At 34.7% G+C, this 18,389-nt stretch overlaps 1 protein-coding gene across 7 annotated transcripts in view; it reads right to left on the minus strand.

Moving 5' to 3' along the window:
- RAP1GAP2 (RAP1 GTPase activating protein 2) overlaps nt 1–18,389 on the minus strand; it is an 882,491-nt gene that overhangs the window by 59,282 nt on the left and 804,820 nt on the right. For all 7 annotated transcript variants that reach the window (XM_056558445.1, XM_056558442.1, XM_056558446.1 and 4 more), the window contains one exon: nt 153–308. In XM_056558445.1, the coding sequence (XP_056414420.1) occupies nt 153–308 (156 nt within the window). The remainder of the gene's footprint in view (nt 1–152; nt 309–18,389) is intronic.

Genomic DNA, 18,389 nt, shown 5'->3' on the forward strand with positions numbered 1-18,389 from the left:
CGATCAGGCATCTTATCCCCTATCCTTTGGATAGGGGATAAGAAGTGTAAGCACCGGATAACCCCTTTAACTTTCTGACCCCAGTTGATTAAAAAAAATATTCTTATTGTATTTCCAAAGGAAAAGAACATGCAATGCACTGCACAATATACCTTATAAGTTGTTAAGTCTGTTTCTGGATTCTCCACTTGCACCACAATATATGCATGTAGAAAGTTTGATGCAATCATGTCTGGAACAAAAGGGGTGTTCTCTTCTTGAAACACTATGGCTACGATGTCATTCCCGATGTGTCTTTTCCTTTGTAGCTGAAATGAAATAATTGTAGGACAATGAATAATTATTTACCAACGGTAGCTAAAGTCCTCTATAGGTCAGTGTTTCCCAACCAGTGTGCCTCCAGTTGTTGCAAAACTACAATTTCCAGCATGCCCAGACAGCCGTTGGCTGTCCGTGCATGCTCGGAGTTGTAGTTTTGCAACAGCTGGAGGCACACTGTTTGGGATACCCTGCTGTAGATACTGTTTTATACTGTGAGACTGGATGGTCAAACAAGGCAATGTGCTACATTTTCTGTACTTGTAACATCTTACAAGCTTAGGCTGCATTCACGCCACGTTTGAGGCATACAGCATTCACTTCAATAAGGGTGCATTCACCATGCATTTACCATCCTACTTTGAAATCGTACAAATCTGCATGTCAGGTAGTATCCATTGACTTCCATTCATTAATGATAGACAACAAATGCATCAGTTTTGATCCGCATCCGATTTTGCACGACTTAAGATCGGAGGTAAAATCGTGGTGTCCGATTTTTTTTATTATTGATGTCTATGTAAATCGCATGGAATCAGATTAATCGCACACAATTTTTTTGTACGCATGCGCAGTAGACTTGAAAACACATACACTTCAAATATATAAAACTTTATTGTCATTGGCATACATATTAATTTTAAAAACAGGATTAGATTTTTATTGAAAATCGGATGGAATTTTCATCTGTACGGTTTTTGGATATGATTTTAAAATCGGAAAGCAAAGACATTTTTACATACGATTGTATACGATTTTTTTGCATTCCGATTTAGTCCGATTTTACGGTCCGATAATTGGATGGTTAAATCGTGATGTGAACCTAGCCTAAGGTGACCAGAGTCAGTTATGGACTCCAGTCGGCTCATTTTCCCACTGTTTCTGGTATTAGAAACGGACTAAAATCTGTGGTCTGCTGTGCTTTTCAGTCTGGTTTAAAAATGGATACCTTGGGAATATGAGCCACCTGGAGTTACTAGCTGACTCTGGTTACCTCATTGAAATGACTGGGGTCCGGCATTGGTCCGAAGGCGGTTTAAAAATTCTCCTGGCAGATCTGGCTGCCGATTGCCCCAAACGTATTGTGAATGCAGCCTTAAAGGGAATTTGTCATCAGTTTTATGCGACCCAAACCATGAGCAGCATAAAGCAAGTGCAGGCAGCGCGTCTGGGCTTTATAAAACTGATGACGGGTTCCCTTTAAAGGGATACTCCAGAGGAAATAAAATGTTTTCAAATCAACCAGTACCAGGAAGTTATACAAATTTGTATATTATTTATTTTTAAAAATCTTAACCCTTCTAGTACTTTTCAGCTGCTGTATGCTCCAGGGGAAGTTGTGTAGTTATTTCCAGTCCGATCACAGTGCTCTCTGCTGACAACTCTGTCCATGTCAGGAACTGTACGGTGCGGGAAAGGTTTGCTATAGATATGTTTATCTATATATCCTATATATCAGCTTGCTATTTGCATGCAACTAAGATGAAGACCTTGGGACGAGGCCAAAAGACGCAAGATAAAGAAGAAGTTAGAAGTTGGAGACAAAACATCTGAGAAATATAGACTGTGCAGAAGGAAGGATACATCCGGAATTTTCTGGTAGAATAGGGAAATGGCAACATAAGTGACCTATGGTTAAGAAAAATGAATGCTTAAAATGCTAATATATACAGACGCAATACTCAAATAACCAATCAAAATATAACATGATGATTTTGACGTGATAATGAACCACCCCTTTTTTGTCAACTGTAAAAAACAATGTACTTCCGTATAATAAACAGAACTCCTTGGGACAGCTCCTTAGCCAGTGTCAGCTAAACTTCTGCTTAGAAGGAGATCATACCAACTTTTTGTCTGGTGTTTATTTCTTTGTGTCGACACTCAGCAGTATACAGCGAAGGAGGAGAAAATCGGAAGCTGAGATCGCGCTGTTGCAGAAAGGTTCAAGGATACTGGTGGAAGTCTTAAATTCTTTTATTCTATTCACACAACGCGTTTCTGGATATTAATAATCCAGAAAAGGATTATTAATATCCAGAAACGCATTGTGTGAATAGAATGAAAGAATTTAAGACTTCCACCAGTATCCTTGAACCTTTCTGCAACAGCGCGATCTCAGCTTCCGAGTTTCTCCTCCTTCACTGTCTCTCACACGCCGGTGGATCCAGCGTTGGAAGCCGCAGCAGTTGCTACATTAAGCCCACATCAGCGTTGTGCCTGGAATATGCACAACCCGACCAGGTAAGTGCGTTCCTCACTCACCCACATAATCCGACCTGGTCTGGAAGATCGCACACAGAAGCGCTCTGTTGTCTTTTGTCTAGCAGTATACAGCGGCAGTCACACACATTTTAAGGCCTAACCAGCAGCCAACCTTAACAGTGGCACCAGAGAACACTGTGGTCAAACTGGAAATAGCTACACATCTTTCTCTGAAGCATACAGCAGCTGATAAGTACTGGAAGGATTAAGATTTTCTAAATAGAAGTAATTTACAAATCTGTATAACTTTCTGGCACCAGTTGATTTGAAAACATTTTTTTTCCCTCCAGAGTACCCCTTTAAGAAAAGCTGACAAATCGGCATTACAATGACTGGACTTGTTGAACAACTTGCTGGATTTCTATAGTAACTTTGAAGGGTAAAGTACTCTGCTTGATTAAATCCAGAATGATGGGTTTTGGATAAGTCGGGCTGAGTGGCTTTGCCAGGGACATTATAATCTGGGCACCAGTGCAGTGACAGTATTTAGTTGGAGTTGTCAACGTCTGGCTATCTATTCTCTCTAATGTGTCCAGCTTGAGTTTGAAGCCAACCAATAGTTAGAAAACCTGATTTCTATATAAGATGACAAAATGTATAATATATGACAGCTATATATGTATGACCAGGGTTTGCTAACCAGAGTGCCTTCAGCTGTTGCAAAACTACAACACCCAGCCAAAGGCTGTCTGAGCATGCTGGGAGTTGTAGTTTTGCAACCGCTGGAGGCACACTGTTTGGGAAACTCTGAATTAGACTAACTAAAATCTATATCCAAAAAAATCCATTTATGCATCATTTACTTGTTAACCCTTAACAAGTACAGTAAAAGGGTTGTTACTGAAGATAAAACCCATCTTTTGAAACAAAGCTGGCCTGGTATTTATCAGATGGCAGTGGACTCCGCTTGTAAAGTACCTGACTAACAGCATGTTACAGGGGGAAGTGACTGCTGCAAGGGAATTGTAGCATTGTTCATCAATACTGCTTCAGATTAAAGGGGTTATCCAGGATTAGAAAAACAGAGCTAATTTCTTTTCAAAACAGCAGTGCACCTGTCCCCAGGTTGTGTGTGGTATTGCAGCTCAGTTCCATTGAAATGAATGGAGCCGAGTTGTAATACCACACACAACCTGGAGGACAGGTGTGAAGCTGTTTTTGGAAGAAATTAGCTCTGCTCTTCTATTCCTGGATAACCCCTTTAAAGGACATCTTCAGCAAAAGACAACTTATCCCCTATCCACAGGATAAGGGATAAGTGTCTGATCGCCAGGGTCCAACCGCTGGCACCCCCGCAATCTCCCAAACGGGGCCCCCGCATTGCCGCTCGATGTGAGCGGCTAATGCGTGTAGCATCGACTTCTCTGAGGTTGACGGTACACCCCCTCCTATGGGGGAGGCGGGAGGCATGAACGCTGCCTCCCCGCCTCTCCCATAGAGATACATGGAGGAGGCGTGTTGGCAGCAACGTCACGCTGCACCCGGGACGCCTCTTGCACAAGAGAGCCGCGGCAGAACTGTGCAGGAGATCGCGGGGGGTCCCAGAGGTCAGACTCTCCGCGATCAGACACTCATTCCCCATCCTGTAGATAGGGGATAAGTTGTCTTTTGCTGCAAATGTCCTTTAATGGCCACCCATATAATTTGGTTCCAGCCCAGGTTTACTCCCACTCTTTGTTAGTGTCTCTACACTATGGCTAAGAGAGGGGTCCCATACAGGAGATCCCCCCAAATGACATTTGTATGCCTGGGGTACTGGGGTATATAGGAATGAGCTGTTTTATTGAATGAAATAAGCATTCTCTGAGAACAGGATGATGGGCAGCCATGAAGGACCGGGACCTAGAAAAATCATTAAAAAGAAGTCCACTCTCTTGTGTCAATGGCTACCTGCAGCTTACATGCATTGTATATTACAGGGTCAAAATAAACATATCGGTGAAGATTTACTATTGCAAATGAGCCAGAATTCTGATGTCATTTTCTTCCCAAAAACTGTCTTACATGACCTGTGCCATATTTATTTTGAGTTTTAGAAATTTTTCCTCAATGCTTCGTCTTGGTAAAAGGAGGTGTGCCTTTGGTAAAAAAAAATTACCACTGCTCCAAAAATGTGCCATAATGCTGGCGCAAGATTTTGGTACAAACTAATAGTTGAACTAAACTTAGACTAGACAGTCTAAGTATATGATAAACATATCACATAGCCACTGTGATAAATCTGGCCAATTCCTAGACTGTCTGTCTGGTACACTGTCTTAGAATTAGAAAGTTTTTAAAATTCTGGCCAATGAATGAGGCTAAAACGGTAACCATTCCTCCCCCTCGCCTTTCCCTACACACATAGAAAAACACTATTACTTAGGGGCCTACCAAATATTTTCAATGTGGTATAACATTAAGGAGGGGAAACGCATGAGGGAGCCCAAGGGGCCAATCCTTAATAATGACCCCTTAATATGGGACCTAGATATTCCAAAAGGCCGCTCGGAGTACAATAATAGGACACGACTCCAATTATGGTGGGACATAGTAAAAGAACAATTCAATCTGGCCACAATGTAATAAATACACAAGTGTTTTATTTATTTATTTATTTTTTATGCAATCTTAGGACAATATGTGCAGTCGCAGGAGACCTCAATGTGATGGTAGTAATGACTGTGCTCATGCGGCTTTAGCTATGTAGTTATTATTTTCAGAAGTAAACTTTACCTCCATTAAACACCATCGCTATTAATATTATCCCTAGAGTTTATAGTTACTTATAAAAATGAATAGTTTTTTTTCCCCCGCTAATTTAAGGGCAACACAATCATTTATTACTGCAGGGAGTATGCAGATGTGAACTGGTGACCTTTAATGAATGAATAATTCTCGGTTCATTCACGGATCTTATTGGGATGTTGATCCTAGCGCATTATGGGGGTGGAGAATGCGGATCGTCTTACAGAAGAGGGAGGGAGAATGCTGGAACTTTTAGCTGTTATAAAAAATATTTTCTAAGATCTTGTTAAAGGCTCCACTGCTGTGCAGACCAAGTATCCCTGACTACAAGACTCTATATAACTGCATACATATAGGTATCACTGACTATAAGACTCTATATAATCACATACATATAGGTATCACTGACTATAAGACTATATAATCTCACACATATAGGTATCACTGACTATAAGACTCTATATAATCACATACATATAGGTATCACTGACTATAAGACTCTATATAATCACATACATATAGGTATCACTGACTATAAGACTCTATATAATCACATACATATAGGTATCACTGACTATAAGACTCTATATAATCGCATACATATAGGTATCACTGACTATAAGACTCTATATAATCACATACATATAAGATATAAGTATCACTGACTATAAGACTCTATATAATCACATACATATAGGTATCACTGACTATAAGACTCTATATAATCACATACATATAGGTATCACTGACTATAAGACTATATATAATCTCACACATATAGGTATCACTGACTATAAGACTATATAATCACATACATATAGGTATCACTGACTATAAGACTCTATATAATCACATACATATAGGTATCACTGACTATAAGACTATATAATCACATACATATAGGTATCACTGACTATAAGACTCTATATAATCTCATACATATAGGTATCACTGACTATAAGACTCTATATAATCGCATACATATAGGTATCACTGACTATAAGACTCTATATAATCACATACATATAGGTATCACTGACTATAAGACTCTATATAATCACATACATATCGGTATCACTGACTATAAGACTCTATATGATCACATACATATAAGTATCACTGACTATAAGACTCTATATAATCGCATACATATAGGTATCACTGACTATAAGACTATATATAATCGCATACATATAGGTATCACTGACTATAAGACTCTATATAATCACATACATATAGGTATCACTGACTATAAGACTATATATAATCTCACACATATAGGTATCACTGACTATAAGACTATATAATCACATACATATAGGTATCACTGACTATAAGACTCTATATAATCACATACATATAGGTATCACTGACTATAAGACTCTATATAATCACATACATATAGGTATCACTGACTATTAGACTCTATATAATCACATACATATAGGTATCACTGACTATAAGACTCTATATAATCACATACATATAGGTATCACTGGCTATAAGACTCTATATAATCACATACATATAGCTATCACTGACTATAAGACTCTATATAATCACATACATATAGGTATCACTGACTATAAGACTCTATATAATCACATACATATAGGTATCCCTGACTATAAGACTATATATAATCTCACACATATAGGTATCACTGACTATAAGACTATATAATCACATACATATAGGTATCACTGACTATAAGACTCTATATAATCACATACATATAGGTATCACTGACTATAAGACTCTATATAATCACATACATATAGGTATCACTGACTATAAGACTATATATAATCTCACACATATAGGTATCACTGACTATAAGACTATATAATCACATACATATAGGTATCACTGACTATAAGACTCTATATGATCACATACATATAGGTATTACTGACTATAAGACTATATAATCTCACACATATAGGTATCACTGACTATAAGACTCTATATAATCTCATACATATAGGTATCACTGACTATAAGACTCTATATAATCACATACATATAGGTATCACTGACTATAAGACTCTATATAATCACATACATATCGGTATCACTGACTATAAGACTCTATATGATCACATACATATAAGTATCACTGACTATAAGACTCTATATAATCACATACATATAGGTATCACTGACTATAAGACTCTATATAATCACATACATATAGGTATCACTGACTATAAGACTATATATAATCGCATACATATAGGTATCACTGACTATAAGACTCTATATAATCACATACATAGAGGTATCACTGACTATAAGACTATATATAATCTCACACATATAGGTATCACTGACTATAAGACTATATAATCACATACATATAGGTATCACTGACTATAAGACTCTATATAATCACATACATATAGGTATCACTGACTATAAGACTCTATATAATCACATACATATAGGTATCACTGACTATAAGACTCTATATAATCACATACATATAGGTATCACTGGCTATAAGACTCTATATAATCGCATACATATAGGTATCACTGACTAGTGTTGAGCGGCATAGGCCATATTCGAATTCGCGAATATATGGACGAATATTCGTCATATATTCGCGAATATTCGCATATTCGTTAAATTCTCGTTTATTTTCGCATGTGCGAAAATTCGCGTTTGCGAAAATTAACATATGTGAATATTAGCATATACAAAATTAGCGCACGCGAAACTTCGCATATGCGAAAATTAGCATGCACGAATATTCGCATATGCGAATTTGCGCACACCAGTCTCACACAGTAGTATTACAGCCTTCTTTACACCACACAAGCTGGAAGCAGAGAGGGATGATTACTGTGATGTGTACTGTGAAAAAAAAAAAAAAAAAAACGAATATTCGTCATTACGAATATATAGCGCTATATTCGCGAAATTCGCGAATTCGCGAATATGCGATATTCGCGAATAATATTCGAATTGCGAATATTCGTGAGCAACACTATCACTGACTATAAGACTCTATATAATCACATACATATAGGTATCACTGACTATAAGACTCTATATAATCACATACATATAGGTATCACTGACTATAAGACTCTACATAATCACATACATATAGGTATCACTGACTATAAGACTCTATATAATCTCATACATATAAGTATCACTGATTATAAGACTCTATATAATCACATACATATAGGCATCACTGACTATAAGACTCTATATAATCACATACATATAGGTATCACTGACTATAAGACTCTATATAATCACATACATATAGGTATCCCTGACTATAAGACTATATATAATCTCATACATATAGGTATCACTGACTATAAGACTCTATATAATCACATACATATAGGTATCACTGACTATAAGACTCTATATGATCACATACATATAGGTATCCCTGACTATAAGACTATATATAATCTCACACATATAGGTATCACTGACTATAAGACTATATAATCACATACATATAGGTATCACTGACTATAAGACTCTATATAATCACATACATATAGGTATCACTGACTATAAGACTCTATATGATCACATACATATAGGTATTACTGACTATAAGACTATATAATCTCACACATATAGGTATCACTGACTATAAGACTCTATATAATCTCATACATATAGGTATCACTGACTATAAGACTCTATATAATCGCATACATATAGGTATCACTGACTATAAGACTATATAATCTCATACATATAGGTATCACTGACTATAAGACGCTATATGATCACATACATATAGGTATCACTGACTATAAGACTCTATATAATCACATACATATAGGTATCACTGACTATAAGACTCTATATAATCGCATACATATAGGTATCACTGACTATAAGACTATATATAATCGCATACATATAGGTATCACTGACTATAAGACTCTATATAATCACATACATATAGGTATCACTGACTATAAGACTCTATATAATCACATACATATAGGTATCACTGACTATAAGACTATATATAATCTCACACATATAGGTATCACTGACTATAAGACTATATAATCACATACATATGGGTATCACTGACTATAAGACTCTATATAATCACATACATATAGGTATCACTGACTATAAGACTATATAATCACATACATATAGGTATCACTGACTATAAGACTCTATATAATCTCATACATATAGGTATCACTGACTATAAGACTCTATATAATCACATACATATAGGTATCACTGACTATAAGACTCTATATAATCACATACATATAGGTATCACTGACTATAAGACTCTATATAATCACATACATATAGGTATCACTGACTATAAGACTCTATATGATCACATACATATAAGTATCACTGACTAAAAGACTCTATATAATCGCATACATATAGGTATCACTGACTATAAGACTATATATAATCGCATACATATAGGTATCACTTACTATAAGACTCTATATAATCACATACATATAGGTATCACTGACTATAAGACTATATATAATCTCACACATATAGGTATCACTGACTATAAGACTATATAATCACATACATATAGGTATCACTGACTATAAGACTCTATATAATCACATACATATAGGTATCACTGACTATAAGACTCTATATAATCACATACATATAGGTATCACTGACTATAAGACTCTATATAATCACATACATATAGGTATCACTGGCTATAAGACTCTATATAATCACATACATATAGGTATCACTGACTATAAGACTCTATATAATCACATACATATAGGTATCACTGACTATAAGACTATATAATCACATACATATAGGTATCACTGACTATAAGACTCTATATAATCACATACATATAGGTATCACTGACTATAAGACTATATAATCGCATACATATAGGTATCACTGGCTATAAGACTCTATATAATCACATACATATAGGTATCACTGACTATAAGACTATATAATCTCATACATATAGGTATCACTGACTATAAGACTCTATATAATCACATACATATAGGTATCCCTGACTATAAGACTATATATAATCTCACACATATAGGTATCACTGACTATAAGACTCTATATAATCACATACATATAGGTATCACTGACTATAAGACTATATAATCACATACATATAGGTATTACTGACTATAAGACTCTATATAATCGCATACATATAGGTATCACTGACTATAAGACTCTATATAATCACATACATATAGGTATAACTGACTATAAGACTCTATATAATCTCATACATATAGGTATCACTGACTATAAGACTATATATAATCACATACATATAGGTATCACTGACTATAAGACTCTATATAATCGCATACATATAGGTATCACTGACTATAAGACTTTATATAATCACATACATATAGGTATCACTGACTATAAGACTCTATAATCACATATATATAGGTATCACTGACTATAAGACTCTATAATCACATATATATAGGTATCACTGACTATAAGACTCTATATAATCACATACATATAGGTATCACTGACTATAAGACTATATATAATCACATACATATAGGTATCACTGACTATAAGACTCTATATAATCGCATACATATAGGTATCACTGACTATAAGACTCTATATAATCGCATACATATAGGTATCACTGACTATAAGACTCTATATAATCACATACATATAGGTATCACTGACTATAAGACTCTATATAATCACATACATATAGGTATCACTGACTATAAGACTCTATATAATCACATACATATAGGTATCACTGACTATAAGACTTTATATAATCACATACATATAGGTATCACTGACTATAAGACTCTATATAATCACATACATATAGGTATCACTGACTATAAGACTCTATATAATCGCATACATATAGGTATCACTGACTATAAGACTCTATATAATCGCATACATATAGGTATCACTGACTATAAGACTCTATATAATCGCATACATATAGGTATCACTGACTATAAGACTATATAATCGCATACATATAGGTATCACTGACTATAAGACTCTATATAATCGCATACATATAGGTATCACTGACTATAAGACTATATAATCGCATACATATAGGTATCACTGACTATAAGACTCTATATAATCACATACATATAGGTATCACTGACTATAAGACTCTATATAATCACATACATATAGGTATCACTGACTATAAGACTCTATATAATCACATACATATAGGTATCACTGACTATAAGACTCTATATAATCACATACATATAGGTATCACTGACTATAAGACTCTATATAATCACATACATATAGGTATCACTGACTATAAGACTCTATATAATCACATACATATAGGTTTCACTGACTATAAGACTCTATATAATCACATACATATAGGTATCACTGACTATAAGACTCTATAATCACATACATATAGGTATCACTGACTATAAGACTCTATATAATCACATACATATAGGTATCACTGACTATAAGACTCTATATAATCGCATACATATAGGTATCACTGACTATAAGACTCTATATAATCACATACATATAGGTATCACTGACTATAAGACTCTATATAATCACATACATATAGGTATCACTGACTATAAGACTATATAATCGCATACATATAGGTATCACTGACTATAAGACTCTATATAATCACATACATATAGGTATCACTGACTATAAGACTCTATATAATCACATACATATAGGTATCACTGACTATAAGACTCTATATAATCACATACATATAGGTATCACTGACTATAAGACTCTATATAATCACATACATATAGGTATCACTGACTATAAGACTCTATATAATCACATACATATAGGTATCACTGACTATAAGACTCTATATAATCACATACATATAGGTATCACTGACTATAAGACTCTATAATCACATACATATAGGTATCACTGACTATAAGACTCTATATAATCACATACATATAGGTATCACTGACTATAAGACTCTATATAATCACATACATATAGGTATCACTGACTATAAGACTCTATAATCACATACATATAGGTATCACTGACTATAAGACTCTATATGATCACATACATATAGATATCACTGACTATAAGACTATATAATCACATACATATAGGTATCACTGACTATAAGACTATATAATCACATACATATAGGTATCACTGACTATAAGACTCTATATAATCGCATACATATAGGTATCACTGACTATAAGACTCTATATAATCACATACATATAGGTATCACTGACTATAAGACTCTATATAATCGCATACATATAGGTATCACTGACTATAAGACTCTATATAATCACATACATATAGGTATCACTGACTATAAGACTCTATATAATCACATACATATAGGTATCACTGACTATAAGACTATATATAATCTCACACATATAGGTATCACTGACTATAAGACTATATAATCACATACATATGGGTATCACTGACTATAAGACTCTATATAATCACATACATATAGGTATCACTGACTATAAGACTATATAATCACATACATATAGGTATCACTGACTATAAGACTCTATATAATCTCATACATATAGGTATCACTGACTATAAGACTCTATATAATCACATACATATAGGTATCACTGACTATAAGACTCTATATAATCACATACATATAGGTATCACTGACTATAAGACTCTATATAATCACATACATATAGGTATCACTGACTATAAGACTCTATATGATCACATACATATAAGTATCACTGACTAAAAGACTCTATATAATCGCATACATATAGGTATCACTGACTATAAGACTATATATAATCGCATACATATAGGTATCACTTACTATAAGACTCTATATAATCACATACATATAGGTATCACTGACTATAAGACTATATATAATCTCACACATATAGGTATCACTGACTATAAGACTATATAATCACATACATATAGGTATCACTGACTATAAGACTCTATATAATCACATACATATAGGTATCACTGACTATAAGACTCTATATAATCACATACATATAGGTATCACTGACTATAAGACTCTATATAATCACATACATATAGGTATCACTGGCTATAAGACTCTATATAATCGCATACATATAGGTATCACTGACTATAAGACTCTATATAATCACATACATATAGGTATCACTGACTATAAGACTATATAATCACATACATATAGGTATCACTGACTATAAGACTCTATATAATCACATACATATAGGTATCACTGACTATAAGACTATATAATCGCATACATATAGGTATCACTGGCTATAAGACTCTATATAATCACATACATATAGGTATCACTGACTATAAGACTATATAATCTCATACATATAGGTATCACTGACTATAAGACTCTATATAATCACATACATATAGGTATCCCTGACTATAAGACTATATATAATCTCACACATATAGGTATCACTGACTATAAGACTCTATATAATCACATACATATAGGTATCACTGACTATAAGACTATATAATCACATACATATAGGTATTACTGACTATAAGACTCTATATAATCGCATACATATAGGTATCACTGACTATAAGACTCTATATAATCACATACATATAGGTATAACTGACTATAAGACTCTATATAATCTCATACATATAGGTATCACTGACTATAAGACTATATATAATCACATACATATAGGTATCACTGACTATAAGACTCTATATAATCGCATACATATAGGTATCACTGACTATAAGACTTTATATAATCACATACATATAGGTATCACTGACTATAAGACTCTATAATCACATATATATAGGTATCACTGACTATAAGACTCTATAATCACATATATATAGGTATCACTGACTATAAGACTCTATATAATCACATACATATAGGTATCACTGACTATAAGACTATATATAATCACATACATATAGGTATCACTGACTATAAGACTCTATATAATCGCATACATATAGGTATCACTGACTATAAGACTCTATATAATCGCATACATATAGGTATCACTGACTATAAGACTCTATATAATCACATACATATAGGTATCACTGACTATAAGACTCTATATAATCACATACATATAGGTATCACTGACTATAAGACTCTATATAATCACATACATATAGGTATCACTGACTATAAGACTTTATATAATCACATACATATAGGTATCACTGACTATAAGACTCTATATAATCACATACATAGAGGTATCACTGACTATAAGACTCTATATAATCGCATACATATAGGTATCACTGACTATAAGACTCTATATAATCGCATACATATAGGTATCACTGACTATAAGACTCTATATAATCGCATACATATAGGTATCACTGACTATAAGACTATATAATCGCATACATATAGGTATCACTGACTATAAGACTCTATATAATCGCATACATATAGGTATCACTGACTATAAGACTATATAATCGCATACATATAGGTATCACTGACTATAAGACTCTATATAATCACATACATATAGGTATCACTGACTATAAGACTCTATATAATCACATACATATAGGTATCACTGACTATAAGACTCTATATAATCACATACATATAGGTATCACTGACTATAAGACTCTATATAATCACATACATATAGGTATCACTGACTATAAGACTCTATATAATCACATACATATAGGTATCACTGACTATAAGACTCTATATAATCACATACATATAGGTTTCACTGACTATAAGACTCTATATAATCACATACATATAGGTATCACTGACTATAAGACTCTATAATCACATACATATAGGTATCACTGACTATAAGACTCTATATAATCACATACATATAGGTATCACTGACTATAAGACTCTATATAATCGCATACATATAGGTATCACTGACTATAAGACTCTATATAATCACATACATATAGGTATCACTGACTATAAGACTCTATATAATCACATACATATAGGTATCACTGACTATAAGACTATATAATCTCACACATATAGGTATCACTGACTATAAGACTCTATATAATCGCATACATATAGGTATCACTGACTATAAGACTCTATATAATCACATACATATAGGTATCACTGACTATAAGACTCTATATAATCACATACATATAGGTATCACTGACTATAAGACTATATAATCGCATACATATAGGTATCACTGACTATAAGACTCTATATAATCACATACATATAGGTATCACTGACTATAAGACTCTATATAATCACATACATATAGGTATCACTGACTATAAGACTCTATATAATCACATACATATAGGTATCACTGACTATAAGACTCTATATAATCACATACATATAGGTATCACTGACTATAAGACTCTATAATCACATACATATAGGTATCACTGACTATAAGACTCTATATAATCACATACATATAGGTATCACTGACTATAAGACTCTATATAATCACATACATATAGGTATCACTGACTATAAGACTCTATAATCACATACATATAGGTATCACTGACTATAAGACTCTATAATCACATATATATAGGTATCACTGACTATAAGACTCTATATAATCACATACATATAGGTATCACTGACTATAAGACTCTATATAATCGCATACATATAGGTATCACTGACTATAAGACTCTATATAATCACATACATATAGGTATCACTGACTATAAGACTATATATAATCGCATACATATAGGTATCACTGACTATAAGACTCTATAATCACATATATATAGGTATCACTGACTATAAGACTCTATATAATCACATACATATAGGTATCACTGACTATAAGACTCTATAATCACATACATATAGGTATCACTGACTATAAGACTCTATATAATCGCATACATATAGGTATCACTGACTATAAGACTCTATATAATCACATACATATAGGTATCACTGACTATAAGACTCTATATAATCGCATACATATAGGTATCACTGACTATAAGACTCTATATAATCACATACATATAGGTATCACTGACTATAAGACTATATAATCACATACATATAGGTATCACTGACTATAAGACTATATATAATCACATACATATAGGTATCACTGACTATAAGACTCTATATAATCACATACATATAGGTATCACTGACTATAAGACTATATGATCACAAATATACTGTATAAGTATCACTGACTATAAGACTCTATGGGGGACATTTATCAAAGCATTTAGTGGGGTTTTTTTTGCTTAAAATTGTCGCAAAAATGTCGCACATGAGATTATGCTCTTTTTTCTGCGACTTTTTGCATTTTCAGTGTCCTAAGCAAAAAATAAAAATCTTGCTTAGCAAAGCAAAAAGTGATTTTTCAAAAAAGTCGCATCGCATGAAAAACCTACTAAATATACTCCAGCTCAGACATGGAGCAGAAAAAGCCACTACCAAAGCAAAAAAAAGCCTAGGCCCAGGAACGCCATATTTTATACTGCGGGCCTGTTGGTAGCGGCTCTTCCCTGCACCCCTGGGGCGATGGGTACCGGGGTAACAATTGTGGGTTAGCACCAGCTGTTTTTGAGGCTCCAGCTGCTGCTAAATTACAACCCCCATCATTTCCAGACAGCCTTTGACCATGACGGGTGTTGTAGTTTAGAAACAGCTGGAGGCACCCCGTTTCTCATTTACAACTTCCATGACGGGAGTTGTAGTTTGGAAACAGCTGGACGCACCCCGTCTCTAAACTACAACTTCCATGATGGGAGTTGTAGTTTAGAAACAGCTGGAGGCACCCCATTTCTAAACTACAACTTCCATGACAGGAGTTGTAGTTTACAAACAGCTGGGGCACCCCGTTTCCAATTTACAACTTCCATGATGGGAGTTGAAGTTTAGAAACAGCTGGAGGCAACCTGTTTATAATCTACAACTTTCATGATGGGAGTTATAGTTTCGAAAAAGCTGGAGGCATCCTGGTGTTAAAATGCCAGCTGCATCTACCACCAGCCCACTAGCTGTTTCAAGATTACAACTCCAAGCATGCCCGTACAGTGAGGACATGCTGGGAGTTGTAGTTTCAACTCATGGGCGGGTGGTTGATGCAGGCCGGTGGCCAGGGCAGCGGAGTCGGCCGGCTTCCAGAGATATGAAACTACACTATAATTCCATATTTCCCAGGCAGTGCCGAGATTGGCCGAGACCAACTGGCCAATCACGGCAGTGCCCGGAAAATATGAAATAACAGTGTAGTTTCATATTTCTGGGAGCCAGACGGCTCTGCTGCGCCGGCCCCTCCTCTCCCTGCCGCTGCTGTTCATCTCTCCCCCACCGTCGCTGATCCCTCCCCCGCCACCACTCATCTCCCTCATCACTCCGACGCAAGGTTAATGGAAAACTGGCTTTGCTGAGGGTGGAAAGATTGTACAATCTGTTTGGGCTCAGATTAGCATGAAGGAGATGCAGGGTGAACTTTGGGAAGCTTATCGGCTTGCTGCGACTTATAGTTGATTGTGTTGTATATGACTGACTTGCATGACTTGTATGCAGCCCACACTAGACTTTAGTGACTTGGACTTGAATAACTTGACTTGAATTAATCTCCGGACTTAGTGCTTACTGCAAGGCTTTGACTCGCACCCGGGTAATGGGGTTAACTGGTAGTAGATGTATGGTTGCTGGACTAGGCCTCAGGCCTCCTTCAGAATCACCCACAGACTTCACATTTCACCAAACCGTACCACAGCAAGAGAAAGCGAACTGAACTCTGACCTCTCTATATATGGGAGGAATTTAGAGAGCTCCCATTGGCCGGATAAGTCACCTGGTTCACCTTTGAATACTCCCCTAACAACAAGGCTCATAGCAACAGGCTTCTTAAAGTAACAAGTGCATAGAAAATACTCTTACATTAACCATTATATAACATTGCATTATACTGTGCATTATAGAGAGTCCTGAGGAGAGTGGGACAAAGATGGACATTGAAGCAGCATATGCCACACAGGATGGGCAGGAATATAGAAGAACACATGATTCTGTA

The sequence above is a fragment of the Hyla sarda genome, chromosome 2 (assembly GCF_029499605.1).
Source record: "Hyla sarda isolate aHylSar1 chromosome 2, aHylSar1.hap1, whole genome shotgun sequence".
In the NCBI taxonomy this organism is placed as follows: Eukaryota; Metazoa; Chordata; class Amphibia; order Anura; family Hylidae; genus Hyla; species Hyla sarda.